The 14,224-nt window shown below is 51.9% G+C and overlaps 9 protein-coding genes across 9 annotated transcripts; 3 read left to right on the top strand and 6 right to left on the bottom strand.

The window, feature by feature from the left end:
• Positions 1-402: 402 nt before the first annotated feature.
• CKM354_000129000 (uncharacterized protein) lies at positions 403-798 on the bottom strand (the record flags this gene model as incomplete). The annotated part of the gene is made up of 1 exon (XM_044796411.1): positions 403-798. The coding sequence occupies one exon, from the start codon at positions 796-798 to the stop codon at positions 403-405; it is 396 nt and encodes a 131-aa protein (XP_044652346.1).
• A 590-nt stretch (positions 799-1,388) lies between these two features.
• CKM354_000129100 (uncharacterized protein) lies at positions 1,389-2,506 on the top strand (the record flags this gene model as incomplete). The annotated part of the gene is made up of 2 exons (XM_044796412.1): positions 1,389-1,671; positions 1,725-2,506. The coding sequence occupies 2 exons, from the start codon at positions 1,389-1,391 to the stop codon at positions 2,504-2,506; spliced, it is 1,065 nt and encodes a 354-aa protein (XP_044652347.1).
• A 496-nt stretch (positions 2,507-3,002) lies between these two features.
• On the bottom strand, positions 3,003-3,443 carry CKM354_000129200 (uncharacterized protein; the record flags this gene model as incomplete). The annotated part of the gene is made up of 1 exon (XM_044796413.1): positions 3,003-3,443. The coding sequence occupies one exon, from the start codon at positions 3,441-3,443 to the stop codon at positions 3,003-3,005; it is 441 nt and encodes a 146-aa protein (XP_044652348.1).
• Positions 3,444-4,535: 1,092 nt separating this feature from the next.
• CKM354_000129300 (uncharacterized protein) lies at positions 4,536-5,956 on the top strand (the record flags this gene model as incomplete). The annotated part of the gene is made up of 3 exons (XM_044796414.1): positions 4,536-4,825; positions 4,876-4,899; positions 4,948-5,956. The coding sequence occupies 3 exons, from the start codon at positions 4,536-4,538 to the stop codon at positions 5,954-5,956; spliced, it is 1,323 nt and encodes a 440-aa protein (XP_044652349.1).
• A 967-nt stretch (positions 5,957-6,923) lies between these two features.
• CKM354_000129400 (uncharacterized protein) lies at positions 6,924-7,928 on the bottom strand (the record flags this gene model as incomplete). The annotated part of the gene is made up of 2 exons (XM_044796415.1): positions 6,924-7,857; positions 7,909-7,928. 2 exons carry the CDS (start codon positions 7,926-7,928, stop codon positions 6,924-6,926), a joined length of 954 nt encoding a protein of 317 aa, XP_044652350.1.
• A 539-nt stretch (positions 7,929-8,467) lies between these two features.
• CKM354_000129500 (uncharacterized protein) lies at positions 8,468-9,533 on the bottom strand (the record flags this gene model as incomplete). The annotated part of the gene is made up of 2 exons (XM_044796416.1): positions 8,468-9,467; positions 9,517-9,533. The coding sequence occupies 2 exons, from the start codon at positions 9,531-9,533 to the stop codon at positions 8,468-8,470; spliced, it is 1,017 nt and encodes a 338-aa protein (XP_044652351.1).
• Positions 9,534-9,853: 320 nt separating this feature from the next.
• On the bottom strand, positions 9,854-11,216 carry CKM354_000129600 (uncharacterized protein; the record flags this gene model as incomplete). Its single annotated transcript, XM_044796417.1, has 2 exons — positions 9,854-10,668; positions 10,718-11,216. The coding sequence occupies 2 exons, from the start codon at positions 11,214-11,216 to the stop codon at positions 9,854-9,856; spliced, it is 1,314 nt and encodes a 437-aa protein (XP_044652352.1).
• A 168-nt stretch (positions 11,217-11,384) lies between these two features.
• CKM354_000129700 (uncharacterized protein) lies at positions 11,385-12,307 on the bottom strand (the record flags this gene model as incomplete). Its single annotated transcript, XM_044796418.1, has 2 exons — positions 11,385-12,014; positions 12,068-12,307. 2 exons carry the CDS (start codon positions 12,305-12,307, stop codon positions 11,385-11,387), a joined length of 870 nt encoding a protein of 289 aa, XP_044652353.1.
• A 628-nt stretch (positions 12,308-12,935) lies between these two features.
• CKM354_000129800 (uncharacterized protein) lies at positions 12,936-14,194 on the top strand (the record flags this gene model as incomplete). The annotated part of the gene is made up of 4 exons (XM_044796419.1): positions 12,936-13,016; positions 13,068-13,310; positions 13,443-13,657; positions 13,708-14,194. The coding sequence occupies 4 exons, from the start codon at positions 12,936-12,938 to the stop codon at positions 14,192-14,194; spliced, it is 1,026 nt and encodes a 341-aa protein (XP_044652354.1).
• Between the last annotated feature and the right edge of the window lie 30 nt (positions 14,195-14,224).

Consider the following 14,224-nt stretch of genomic DNA (forward strand, 5'->3'; position numbering starts at 1 on the left):
GTTCGATCACAAAGCTTGTGGTCTTGACACACACACCACCCAACGGCTCGCCTGCACTGCTCCAAGTGGTTACACCACTGCTGTCACTGCCACCGGAACTTGCGTTTCATCAATCGCCAGGTAAGTCACATTCCCTGCTTCACCTTCCTCTGAAATGATTAGCAACTGTTTCATGCACCACTCATAATCGCTCTGTCTTCGCCTTCGAGTTTTGACTTGAGCAAAATTGATGAGAAACAACTACACCAATTTGTATGATCTTCACAAGATTTCCGCGCTTCGTCAAACATCGCATGTCTGCGCTCAATGCTGACTGCGCGTGTGCAGATTTCGATTCGGTCGATTACAGCATCTGCGAATTTGGAGGAAAACTTCCTTCACCAGATGCATAAGTGCTCAAGCTCATCGCACATATTCTGGAGCACTTTCGCTGCGCTTTGCCGCCTTCCTCAATCGCCGCTTCTGCAGCCATCGCTTCAACACGCTAGGCTTTCGCTCCTGCTCCTCCGTGGTCGCCGCTTTGTACGAAGGTGGCCCAATAGGCGCATCATACTGGCCATGATACTTGTCGTCCGCATGTCTTGCGCTGTGAACCGTTCGCAGTGGTCCTCCGAGTGCGAGCGAGGTCACACCACCAATGCCTGTGCTCAAGGTGCCCTGTTCGCCTGGCGTCACGTACTTCTTCTCTTCTGCCCAAGCTTTGAGAGATTCCAGCCGTTCTTCGTCGGTCATCTCATGCACATACTTGTAGCGCCAGCTTGGCCTGCGTGACGATTGAGCTGTCGTTGGAGAAGCCATTGCACGGTTGCTCTGCTGTCGACGAGCAGGCCTGTGGCAGTAGTAAGAACGTGGCGGAAGGGTGATCCTTTCTTGTCGCGTGACAATCCCAGGATCAGGTCAGGTACGTTCGCGGTTCGTCCGCTCAAACAACCAGGATTTGCGTTTGCTGGCAATGGTATGCCCTAACGTCGCGTCTGTCAGCCGGCACACATAGCTCGAGATGCGATATCGCAGACTCTGCAGATTGTTGACGCGCTTGTGTGGCTGAGACTCCCAATCGCCTCTCGGGGTTGCGTGCCGCCTCTGACGAAACGATCTGTCGCCAACTGCAGGTGCATGTCGTACAGGATCAAGCTAGCGCGACACGTGCGCGCAAACAGCACTTTGAGTCGCGTTGCACCGCGGAGGGAGAACGTATTCATCTTGCGTTCCCGTCTCAATGTCGGCCAGACACCCTCGATCTGTTCACTCAGCCGCGCCTTTGATTGAAAATCGAAAGCTTGTCTTGTTCAAGCTGTGCTAAGGCTGCTTGTACCAGTGCTTAAAAATGCTCGTAGGTCCTCTCAACGATTATTTGTTTCGTTCATCGATCATTCCAGTTTCCCGGCATGCGTTTCTTCACTTTTGCTGCTACTGCAGCAGCATTGACTTCTCATGCGTCTGGCCTGAACATATTGCTCGGCAACGACGACGGCTTTGCGTCTGCCCAACTCCGAGAAACTTACAGACTACTGAAGAAGGAGGGCCACAATGTTGTTGTTGTATCCGAGGCCGATAATCAGAGTGGTCAAGGCGGCCGAGCAGTCTTCACGAACAAGAACACTCTCCAGCAAGATTCAGAGTATGGCATCATCACAGCCGGAGCTCCATCCATTGGCAGAGACCCAATAGGCAAGTCAGATCCCGTTCTGCATATGCTGAGAACAGCACCTAACGATGTACAGACCAAAACATCTGGTACTACAACGGCACTCCCGCCGCAACAGCCTTCGTCGGCCTCGATTACGTCCTTCCCAACTTCACCAACTTCAGCGAACCCGACCTCGTCGTTGCAGGCCCCAACTTTGGCCTTAATCTCGGTCCCTTCTTGTACACTCTCTCAGGCACCGCAGGCTACACCTATGCTTCCGTAGGCCGCGGCTATCCCGCCATAGCCTTCAGCGGCGGGAACAGTGAACAACGTTCCTATCAATGGATTAACAAGACTACCGCTTCCGGCCATCCAGATCCTGCTACTATTCAAGCTCAACTCGCTGTGAAAGTCGTTCAAGCTCTTGTGAAGAACACAAAGCGCGGTGAACGCCTTCTGCCATTGGGCTACGGCGTTAGCGTTAACACCCCTTTGATTACTTCTCTCACCAACGATTCCTGCGTTGATCCGACATTCGTTCAGACCAGATTGACTGGTGGGGCGGACTATGATGTCGCGGTGTACAATCAGACTTCGGGACTTTTCACTTATCGCAATATTGTGCCTGCTGGTGGCAACGTTTGTATCAATGGAGATTGTGATTTGCCCGGCGAGACGGAGGTGCTGAGCTCCGGCTGTAGGGCTAGTATTAGTGTTTTCACGGTGGATTATGATGCGCCGGTCGGCAAGGCACAGCAGGATGTGAGGCATAAATTTAAGGGGATTGCGAAGGAGGGTAAGAAGGAACATTATGTGAGGAGGCATGATGCGGAGGATGAGAGTCGGAAGGAGTGGAGTGCCAGGTGGAATTTGTGAAGAGGATGCTGAGAAGGAAGAGAACAGTCGTATGTCGATGTTGACAACGTGCAATTTTTGAAATTCCTGGATACGAGGACAGATAGATATATTCTGCTTGTGGATGAGCCATAGCGCCACAACTTTCGATGTGCTGGGCTAGTAAACTGAGCTCGCAAATCTCTGTCGCCCTCTTGCTGCCGTCTAGCTGACACACGCGTCCTCGTCCTCCTCAAGCTCAGTAGTAGGCTCAAGTCCGATGGTAGGCCGATGTCTACTGCAGCTTCGAACCGCGATCATTGACCACAGTTGGCTTGGTAGTTTGTAAACCAGCCTCGAGAAGGTTAGGTCGCGGATATGCATATCCGGCCATGTCGTGCACCCATCTGGTTAAGCCTGCCTATGCCAAGAGTCGACAAGCCTCTCTGACCCACCTATATTGCATCCCAAAGACTCTCCAGTTTCTTCTTTCCTAAGTCCCTGTTCGGCAGGAGAAAACAGTCTTCTCGGACGACTTCTAAGCCGGATTCATGCCATTCATGGCCTTATAGCTCGCAATTCTCCATTCCCCTTCATTGAACACCCAAGTACACCTCCCAATCATCTGCTTAATCACACCCTCCGGAGCATTAAAGATTTCCAGCGTCTCATAATTCTCAGCAAGATTCCCCTCGTCAAGAAGCCTCGTGTACCGATCAATCGTCCTCATATACGCATTGGGAAATTCCTCAAACACACTCCGCCAATGGACCATCAGCTCGTTTATATCCAATTGCCGGTCCGTGGCGAAGACGGGCTGCGCCCGAAAACCCGGCGTGGCTCTGTTCCACGGAGAAGTTTTGGCGTCGAAGTTGCGGGCGTTGATGGCGATGGCGAACAGGGAAGTGAGGTCTTCGATCTTTTGCGTGGTGGGGTCGTATTGCGGATTTATGGGTCCGCCGAGGCTCATGCTCTGCATGGTGCTTGTGCTTGTGCTTGTGCTTGTGCAACGATTCATTGTGGTCTTGTTTGGTTGGGTTATGACCTTGTCACCGATGTTCTGGATAACGGTACGCAGGGATAGGCGAAAAAGGCCATTATGTTAGCCTGGTCTTGGACGAATCAGGCCGAGGCGTGGTAATGGCGTGAGACGGTCCGATCCTGCGACGAGGAGAGGGCTAGGGCTGGAGAGCTGATGACTGTGAAGCTGTTTTTGTAGTAGCCATTACCTCTTTCCAGCTGGATGTTGGAGAAACTTCTACCAGAAACTTGACCAGCTCCAGCTGAAGTTGATCTTTCTGGGCATGCTGTCCAAGAATGGACGAGAGTTCGAACCCCGCCAAAGGATCGGGAACCTTGTCAGGGCGCTTTTCAAGGAACATTAACAGCTAGCTTCTGGAAGACATCCACTCCTTTACGACGGCGTGTCGCCGCAGCAATGTGCTCACACATGGCTCAGCGACAGAATATGTCTACAGGAGCTCGATCCGCGGCAGATTGCCTCTGGGAGCCATCGCAGAAATGCTGCTGCGAGAACACCGGAAAGACCCAGCTGTTGCACGAAACGAATCCTGTCAGCAGCTGCTGTTTCCTGAGAAGAAGTGACTTGAATGAAGCCCGAGTGCTTCGGATGCAAGATCCAGCTGCATCTGCCGCGGCGTGAATGACCTTCACTGCAAACTCATGGCAGCCGGAGCACAGGAAAACCATGTCCTCTATCACCTGATGCAAAACACGGAAGCGGGTGCAAAGAGACGACAGCTTCTTAAAAGGCAGCCTCTTCGCCTACACTGTCTCCATTTGGGAAAGTTCTTGGAGGTGCTAACCACATCGGTCGTGTATAAGGTTCAAAGGAGATTGATTCGAAGACCTCGCCAATCATAAACAACGTGGGCGGCAACTTCATGACCGCCACTGAGGCTCTCGAGGCCAGAAGCCATTGGCATCTCAGCCATGTCCTCGGCCCCAGATGCTGGTACAAGATCAAGAGACTGAGCCGTCCGCTGACATCGGACACTTCTGCTCAACTTGGTCTCTGCTGGTACTCTGTTGAGCGGACGGCTTCTCCAAGATGTGGGTGATCGGAAATCTCCTAGCTTTGCTTTCAAGCATCGCAGCTGCGAGTCCTGCGCCCGAACCATATGCTGGTGCAAAGCCTCCGCCTCAGGTCTGCAGCAGCGTCTCAAAGGCTATCAAGACGCTTCGTGCCTCTTCTACCGCTTCTGCATATTGCTCGTCATATCTCGGAATCAAGCCTGTCGTATCGACTGTCGTATCTACTATCACCACGACTGGATTCGTGACAGTATCTACTACTCAAGTCGCAAGGCAAACAACGACCTCTACCATAGAGGTCATCAGGTATCAATTTTCGTTCTCGGGAGTCACTCGAAATGCTAATGGATTCATAGTCTGAGCACAAGCACAAGCACTGAGTATGTCTTGTGGCACGGCTCACTTCGACTCAACGCTAACTCGTCCAGGACTTCATATGTTGGCTACACAACGACCGTCGGCACCACCACTAGCACTTCCGTCACCACCACTGTCATTTCCAGCGTCAGATACTCTTGCGAGCCATCCGTCTATAATCCTCCTCGTGCTAGAGAGAAGCGATCTGTTCCCAATAGCAAGTCAGCCATTCGCCTCCCGACATGTCTGAAAGCATTCGAAAAGACGCTAGGCAACGCATGCAAATGTCTATCACTGAAGGCACCGTCTCGAACATCGACACGCCTTTTCACTTCTGGCGTGACACACACAGTCACTTCAACATACTTGAGGACAGAGCTCGACACAGCTACTACTATAACCACTATTGTGTCCGTGATCACCGCACGAACAACCACTACCGTCACGGCCAGCACAGTATCGGTCACTGCGTCCACTTCAACGATATCAACATCTATCAGTACGACATTCACATCCACAACCACCTATACGGTCTTCCCAACTTTTGGCCTACTTCCTACAGCCTCCGCTATAGCCAACGAAGGTGCCTACGCAGAAATAGTGGAGCACAGCCCGCCAGGAAATCCGGCGTATGGAGCCGTGCTCAGCACACGCAACAACAGAATCAACAGCGTCACGACACAACTTTTCCAGCTGTCATCAGAATGCCACCTTACGGCTCTAGGGGGCCCATATACCGGGACTCGTATGTTCACCGAGAACTGCTGCCTCCGCGCTGGCACATCCTTTGCCTTCTTCCGCTTATCCCCTCCTGGTCAAATAGCCGGAGTCGGCACACAGCCATCGATCTGCAGGATCATTAACACCAACGAACTTGACTGTGATTTCGTGTATGGAGCCAATGAATGGAGTCAGCAACGCGCCGACGGAGGCCCATACTGGAAGGTGTGTAAGCCGGGCGCGTATCAGGGATTTCTCAGTAGTGGTGGACCGGATCAATTGCTGGGATTCCCGAGAGCGGTCGTGTACAGTGACATTTGCGGTGCGCCAGGGAGCAATCAGACGTGTGATATTACTTAATCATGCTTATGAAGTGTATCTCTCTTGCATCTGTGCTGGTGGAAGCCAAATGTCAATGCTACTAGTATAGCTGTCTGCATACATCGCAAGCTCTTCCAAATCATTTTCCAGAGACCCAATGGACAAGCTTGCAAAGGAGAGCTATTGCAGCTGGTCCAAAGGCACGCAGACATAGTTCAAACAGACTCTGCACGTTTTGAGGCCTAGAAACCACCGGATGTGCCTCCATTGGCAAGTAGTCTGCCAACGCTGTGAGGGGATCAGCCGTACGGTATTTTAGTCCGAAGTCAAGACCGCATCGGCCAAAGAATGAGCTTCATCATGGAGATGGCTGGACTCAATGCACATGGAAGCTTCCAAGCTGGAGGCCGAACGAATCGAGCATCTACAGACGCGTAGAATTGCGAGCAAAGCAGTGAGAAGTAAGCTATATAAGGCCAGCTCATCGAAGCTCAGGTTCAAACTCCTTCACGCAACCCCAAATTCGCTGAACCTGAACCAAAAACATTCTCATCAAATACCAACATGTCTGGACAAATGAGCAAAGAAGATGCGGCTCGCATCCAGTCCGCCAATGTATGTGCATATCATTGATCGCCACCTAAGATACGCTGCTGACTCTGTCACAGGCCAAGTCGGGCAATGACCAAGGTTTCGCTCAGCGTGCTCAGTCTGCTGCAGACAAGAACGTGAATGCTGCGAGCAAAGGCGGCAATTCTGGCAATTCCAACTCGGGCTCGAAGAAGAATTGAGCTTGTTTCATATTCTATCGAAGAAAATCTGAATCGGCAGCAAAGTCGTCAGAAAAAGTACAGAGGGCAAAGACAGTCATTACAACAGAATCGATCATCATCAGACTCGCTTGAATCAACACAAATGAGCTTTCCGTCAGAATTTTGATGCTCATCAGGCGATACATCCCATCATAACGAGCCTCTCCGTTGCACGATCTTTGAGATCCCAACCCTCAATCCAGCCTTGGCAGCAACATCTCAATCAGATCCACCGAGGAAGAATTCTCTGCTGCGAGCGTCTTTTTGAATGTTTCGTTGCTTCGCAGCTTCTCCACATTGCAGGACACGTATTTGATCACCAGCTTGCGCAACTCATCCATCTTCGCATCGCGCTCAGCCGTGTTCTGATAAGTGTATTGGAGCAATGTAGCGATATCTTCCTCTCTTCCTTTGAACAGAGTGAAGGTACCCAATACCTTGTGTAGCTTCTGAAGCGAGAGGACTCGGAGCGGTTCGATCGCATAAGTATCTGCAAAGACGTAAAGTCTGGCGTGGGAGAGAAAGACATCTGTGTACTCTTCGCAGGCCTCCTTGTTGGGTCGTGCTTGGTCTGCTGGCACCTTCGAGCCGTTGGACTGTGAGTTCCAGGACATGTTTTGAAAGTCTTTCCACGCTACTGTACGCTTCCTGGACGACGTGGCAGGTGCAGATTCCCACTGCGAAGGTGCAGCAATCTTATAGCCCGCCTTTTTGGCCTTCTTTTTCGATGGGAAGCTGAAGTCTCCCCAATTGTCATCGAAGCCCAACGCTGGCTCAGCGACGTCCATGTACTCATCTTCCGCCGCTCGAGGTACATTGCCGTGTGCCGGGATCGAATTCACCTCAGCAACTTCCGAGGGCTGCTTCTCCTGTTCGATCGAAGCCGCATCAAGCACGATGGCATGTTCCGCGGCAGGGTAATCTTTCGTGTAGCAGAATTCTACAAACCTTGCAAAAGTGTTCTCGTCGACCTCTTCGATGCGAGCTTGACCCTCTCGAGCCTCTCTCATGTCTCCGTGCATAAGTTTGGCCAATGGTTCCGAATGCTGAACAATGACAGCTGGATGGACGAAAAACTCGACAGCATTGCTGCCGACGATGAAGCGGAATGGCTTAGTTGTAGCGATTCTATTGCTAGTCAGTGGCCTGAGCTGATTGCATCCTGGTGCGAATACTTACTCTCTGTACGAGGCAGCCATGATCGTCAGATGAGCGAAAGAGATGAGTCGGGAGCACAAAAGTATTCCAGAGGCGAAGGCTGAGCTCAACTCTTACTTGACTTTGCGTGGGTTCTCTGAGCTTACGACTTGCTACTATACCTTTGCGAGGAGCTGTTTGCTGATCAAAACCCGACAAACGACCACCATGCAGGTCAAGGGCATAGAGTCTGATGGAATCAACAATGAAATAGCGAGCTTAAGCTGGAATTTACAACCAACGCTGGACAAGCTCTCTCTTGTCGAGCGACCCTCTGGTATGAACACTGGGTGATTAAAGGTTTCGAAGAGACAGATACAACAATGGCGTGCACAACGGCCCTAAAGAACGGCTGATTTGCATTCATTCTCTCGCCCTTCTGAGACACTGAGTAGAGTCTCACGCTAATTCTCCGTGCGGCATTTCTATGCAGTGTTCGACAAGGTCTTCCCAGAGACCACAGTGACTTTGATGATCATTCAGCACCCAACATGCCTTGATCCACACTCTGAGCTTAGAGGGAGTCATGTTCGAAGATTTTTCATTCTTGAATCCGCACTCGCTCGATGAAAAGCTCCAACAGATCGGAAGACGCATTTTCGGATTCCCTTACGTCGTGTCTGAAGTGGGGGTGCTCCATCAGCTTTTCCATATTGCAGGTGACATACTTGTTGACCAAATCCCGTAGCTCAGATGTGTCGTGGCAACCATTTGCACTGTAGCTATAAAACAGCAATTCACCAACATCTGATGCGCAATCCTCGAAGATCGTGAATGCAACCAGCGTCTTATGCAAGTTTTTGAGCGTCAGAGCTTTCAGGCGGCTGATGTCGTAGACGCAAGCGAAGGTGTGCAGGTGTGCATGGGAAAGCAAGACCTCGCTGTAGTCTTCGCCGGCCTCGTTCGGTCTGGCAAAGTATTCGCTGCCCTTTGCTTCTTTCTTGGCCAAAGGCCATGCGAGCGCTTCGAAAGCCTCCCAAGCCTCCCAAGCCTGCGCTTTGGCAGAGACAGGAGGCTTCTGGTCTTCGAGCTTCTTCTGCTTCTTCTTGTTCGGCTTCGTGGGCGGTGCTGACGCGAAAGCATCCCAAGGGTCAGTTGGTGGTACGGGCCGAGATCCGAATTGCACTTTCAGATCAGACTGCTCGCCCTCGAAACCACAGGTGCACTCATGTCGAGTTCCCCAAAAAGTGCCTGCATCTATATGCTCGCCACAGCTCTCGTCGTGACGGTCGCGCCCGGAGTTCGAAGATGCTGGTGTCGGCTCCGCATCAGAACTCTCCGCAGTGGAAGACTCGACCGACTGCACGCGTGCTTTGGCCTTTGCGGCGGCGTAGTCGCCAGTGTAGAGGTATTCCACGAAACGTGAGAACGTCTCCGCCTCCACCTGGTCCAGCGCAATCGAGTCCTTCACAGAATCGCCGTCGGTCTCGTAGATCAGATCGTGGAGCTCCTTCGATTGCTCAGTGATTAGAGCCGAATGCACATAGAAGACCTTCTTTCCTTCGCCGACGCGGAACTTGCACGGCTTTGACCGGGCGATCCTAGTGAGAGTCAGCGAGTTGTTCCTGCTGGAGTTGCGGGGGGCCTTACGTCTCATACAGCGACATCTTCGCAGGAACCGAGGTGCTGAAGGCTCGAGGCAGTACTTTGCGGCAAGCAACAGAGGTTGGTGGTGCCTCGCGAGTCGCAAATGAGGATTCATTGGGAACGGCGAGTGGGCAGCAAATAGGCTCGGCACTAAAATGTCGCACGGCGCCAAGTGAATGCCTGTTCACCCGCAATGACCAGAACTTTCCAGTCAACAGCATCGATGCAGAGTCATGCCCATGGTAAGTTCAAATTGTGCTTGAGTGTCTTCTTGTAGTCCTACAGGAGACAAGACAGTAGCTCAGCGGAAGCTCTCATGCCAAATCTTCCTGCTGTCTTCTCATGCAGGCCCGGCCAGAGTCTCCGTCTGGCCATTCCATGAGACTGTCAGGCCAGTCTCTGAGTCACGACTTCGTTTGCGTCCATATATGTCATGCAATATTTGGACTCTCAGCTCCTCCTGAATGTCACGAGTCATGCTCTCCAAGACGTTGACCGTGATGGCACTCAGTGTTCCACTCTGAGATCGCGGCGGCGACCATTTCACATAGGCATTCCCATGACAAGGTCTTTGCATGAAGTTTCCAGGATGTGCATCAAAATATAGGGAACAGCAGTAGCATGATGGCTTGCTGCAGCCAATGTACCGATCGTCATTTACGAAGCGGAGGTCTTTGGTGAAGAAGTGGTTGAGAACTAGTATTTCTGCATGCACTGTGGGTGTCAAAGCATGCTCACGGAGACTTTTGAGCTTCTTCTCTGCAGTCTCAAGCTTCTTTGTTGCTTGGGCGAGGACATTCTGTTGCTTCAGCCACGGACAAACTCGAGCGAGAAAGATCTTGAGATCCGGTTCCACAGATATGGGCGCCATCAGTCGAGGCTGTGGATCGACAAGCTTGACTTTTGCATTTTGAATCACGTCCGCGAACTCAGGTGTGTTCTTAGCCAGGAATCGCGAAGCGCGCTTGAATGAACCGAGGCGTCCGATGCGATGCCTCAGATGCGTCCACAGAGTGTCATGATCGTGCTGAATGAGGTATTCCAGCCGTGCTTGAGCTTCAGTATGTCGGAACTTGTCGTATGCGCCACGACACAATGCTGGGAAAGCGTCTGAGGAGGTCCTGAGCTCTTCGAGGATTGCGAGCAAGAATCTATCTGTAGTGTAGTGTCAATAAGTAGTAATTGAGAGTCGGACCGCACTGACCTGCAGACGCCGTGCTTGCCGATAATTTCCTGATAGCCTGATCTGCCGACTCAACAAACAAAGCACTGTAGACCTTGATCCTTCTGGACGCCTTGTTCACAGAGAGATCATTGATGGCCATTGCAGCTTGTTCCGTGCGACTTTTCCTCGTTACCAACTTCTTCAGCTCCTCAAGCAACGCTTTCATGTGGCTCTCAAAGGCCGCTGAGTCTGTGTAGGTTGAAACAGCCCAAAAAATGTTATCTCCATTGCTTGTACTCTCCACGGCCACCGATCGTACGGTTTTGCCACCGTTCTTGAAGTCACAGAGGTGGCATAGCTCATCGAGAAAGCGATGCCAGGATGTTTGCTGCGGCTTGAAAGGCGCCCCGGTGCCGGGTTTCAGGTAGGAGATGACATGCTCCACGGTAACGTGTTGAACGAGCTCTTTGGCGAGGATGTGGTCATGTAGACATCGCACCGCACTCTCGGCCTGTGAATTTTCTTCTGTGCAAGACATGATAATTCTCCACAAAGAAAAAAGGGACCGTTGGACAGTATATACGTCAATTCTTCACGGTGGCGAAACAGGATTTAAAAGATCGACGTGTTGCAGCAAGAGCTCCACAACTAGTTTGTCTCAGCGATAGGTCTCTGGCAGTCTTGTCCAGGGGCGCCCATCCGGGCCTCATAGACCAAGCTCAATGCACGCATCGCGGCAAGCTATGTGCCGAGCAGCTTTTTTGGTGGTGGCCTCGCCGATAAAAGTGCGGCCATCTACGTTGACCACTGCTCTCCATGTGGCAGCAGTTTGATTTGCCCGCACTGTGTCCTGTTCGAAACCTTGGCCACTCTGCCCAAAGTGCTCGTGAAGTCTACTCGCATAGTCGCCCATGTTCGGCTCGTCACGTCTGACCATCTCCTGGTCAATCCGTCTCTTTTGTAGAGGAGGGTCTCGGCTTCCGTTGAAGTTACGGAATGCTTCCTTAGGGGTCCGCTGATACTGGTGTTGTGCATCTAGGATCGTCTCGGGCCCATCCGAGCCTACAGATTCGGGAGGGGACGGCGGGAAGCCCTCAAATTGACGCTCCTTGCCAGTGCCACGCGAGCTTGAGCTTCTGATAGCACCGACAAGCTCACGCTTGGCTTCTGCTGAATCATGAAGTGCTATGAGCCCAATGACTTCCATCAGCTGCGCAAAGTGGCCACCTAGTCGGGTTGGTGGCGGCGGGGAAAGATCTGCGGACTCCGCGATTGCCGATGCCTTTTGCAGGCAGTCCACATAATGGAAATTTGTCATTGAGTTCTGCAATTCAGCCTGTGCGTACTTGGGTCAGTGCTGAGATAACGTGGTTTAGCAGTTTCGCGTACATCAAGCTGCGGGCCCGTGGCGGTAGGCAGAGCTGCATGGTACAATGGTTCAGCCAAGACGTAGGTGAAGAAATGCTTGCCGAAGCCGTAGCATCGCTGCCAATGAGCATCAAGCTTCGCGGACGGAGAAGAGACTGGAGTGTCTTCACGAGTTGTTTCGGAGAGCCGCTCGACGTGTGACGATGTCAAACCCTGTGGCTGCGAGGTCTCGGCTGACTTGAATGTGGTGCTATCGGACATGGTGGCGTGCTTTGGCGTACTTGGTCGGTTGATTGGTTAGGTTGCGACTTTTTGGAATCCTCTTGCGCTATTTTCCGTCGGATGTGGTTTCAGCCATAACGCTCCTTTCTCGAAGCTTTTATACGCCTCGAATGGTTGGATCTCTTCGTGACGCGAGCATATTCTCGTCTATGAACACTGCCAGAATGATACGTCAATCGTCGAGACTTTCCGCCACTTCCTTGCACCAAGACAAGCTGAGCAACTCAATGAGGCGAGCAAGGTCATGCCAAGCGCAGTGAGCTTCGAAGATCTCGTCGTGTTCGACGTCAACGTATGCAGCGTGAGAGTGAGTTGCATGAAGCCAGAGATCTAGAGCCATGTTCGACAGCAACCGATGACCAAAAAAACCTGTTCTGCTTGCGAGCTTCATGCAGTGAGGTTGCAGTCTGCCGTAGGGAAAATTAGCGCCGGTCTTGGCATGAAGTCAATTCAGTTGTACTGGTGTACCCAGCGGAGCTCCCTTGACTGCAGCGCGGAGACTGCCGAGCTGCCACAAAACGGTCCCCAGCGTTCGCGTCATAACTTGCCATGCTCCGAGATTGAGCAAGTCCACTACACCCACTTGCAGGTTTTGATGTGATCCAACATGAGCGAAAACAGTCCAGAACACTCACAGGCGCTGGATTCAGCACGTGAGTCCTTTTGGAAGGAGGGAGATGATGATGAGGTGCGTCGGCACCCTCAGCAGCCACGCCACTTCTGACCACAAGACACCTAGGTCGCTCTCGATCTCAGACATTATCTCCAAGTGATCGCCAGTGTCCTCAAGAAGCGTTCGGTGCAATCAAAGCACTTCGAATCCAAAGTGGGCTATCGCGTGGTCAAACGCGGAGACCAAGACGCAAGGCGCTTCGAAGAGATCGACAACTATGGTGGTCCAGATGAGAGCACACTCGACCTGCTAAAAACCCACAGCAAAAGCTGGATGACCACTCCGCTCAGCTTCTGGCTGCCACCAGGGGTAGATGCGAACGTTTCGACCATGGATCCTCGAGCACGATTTCTGCAAGTGTTTTGGTACAGAGATGGTGGCCAGTAGTCCCGCCTGTATCAGCGCTTTGCATGTATCGTGATTTCTGAGCTGAGATTGAAGCTGGGTAACCCGTCTATTCCGCGAGTGTCCGACATCTTTCTCAAGAGTGGACTATTCTCCGAGGAGAGCCCGAACCAGGTCGAGAAAAGCCGTAAAAAAGTCGAACAGACGATCAAGGACATGGACGATTTCGGTCACCGTTATAAGGCACTCGAAAAGCAGTTGAAGTGCCCAGGATTGTGCTTCGTGCTTGGCAACGGATTGTCCGAATCGTTGTAAGTTTTGCGTAAGGCTTCGAATTGCGGGGAGAGCTGATGTTGTAAAGCTGGTGTAAGCTCATGCCCAAGAAGCCAGATGCTCCGAAGTTCAAACAGGTCAAGAACAAGCTGATCTCGATCGGTATTGGAGAAGAAGCAGCGCCTTATGCTAATCTTCGTGATGCTATCGTCGAGCACAAGCTTGATGAATTGTTGAAAGCAATGGATCAGCCGCCGCAGTCGCCCGGTGCATTATCGGCGCCAACTTCCTCGGACGTGGGCCAAGTGTGCAGTGGAGGTGTTCTCAGCCGCGACGCTCTAGAGAGTATGTCCGGCAACAAGCTGCAAGACATCAGCTTTCCATCAACAGGCGCCAGTACCTCCGTTAATATGCAATCCTTCTGTGATATCAACGTTTCATCGGTAGACAATTGGCAGCCGCTGGCATTGACGGACGACCAGCTACTCAACTTCGACTTTTCGCTCCTCAGAGAAGACGCCTCCATCCTCGACCCAGCACACAATTGGTCTCTAAACGCGTTCGATTCAGCTTGAATGGCATGTAACATACGAGCAGATTGCAGA

This window comes from Cercospora kikuchii (genome assembly GCF_019650295.1).
Source record: "Cercospora kikuchii DNA, contig_00001, whole genome shotgun sequence".
Lineage (NCBI taxonomy): Eukaryota > Fungi > Ascomycota > Dothideomycetes > Mycosphaerellales > Mycosphaerellaceae > Cercospora > Cercospora kikuchii.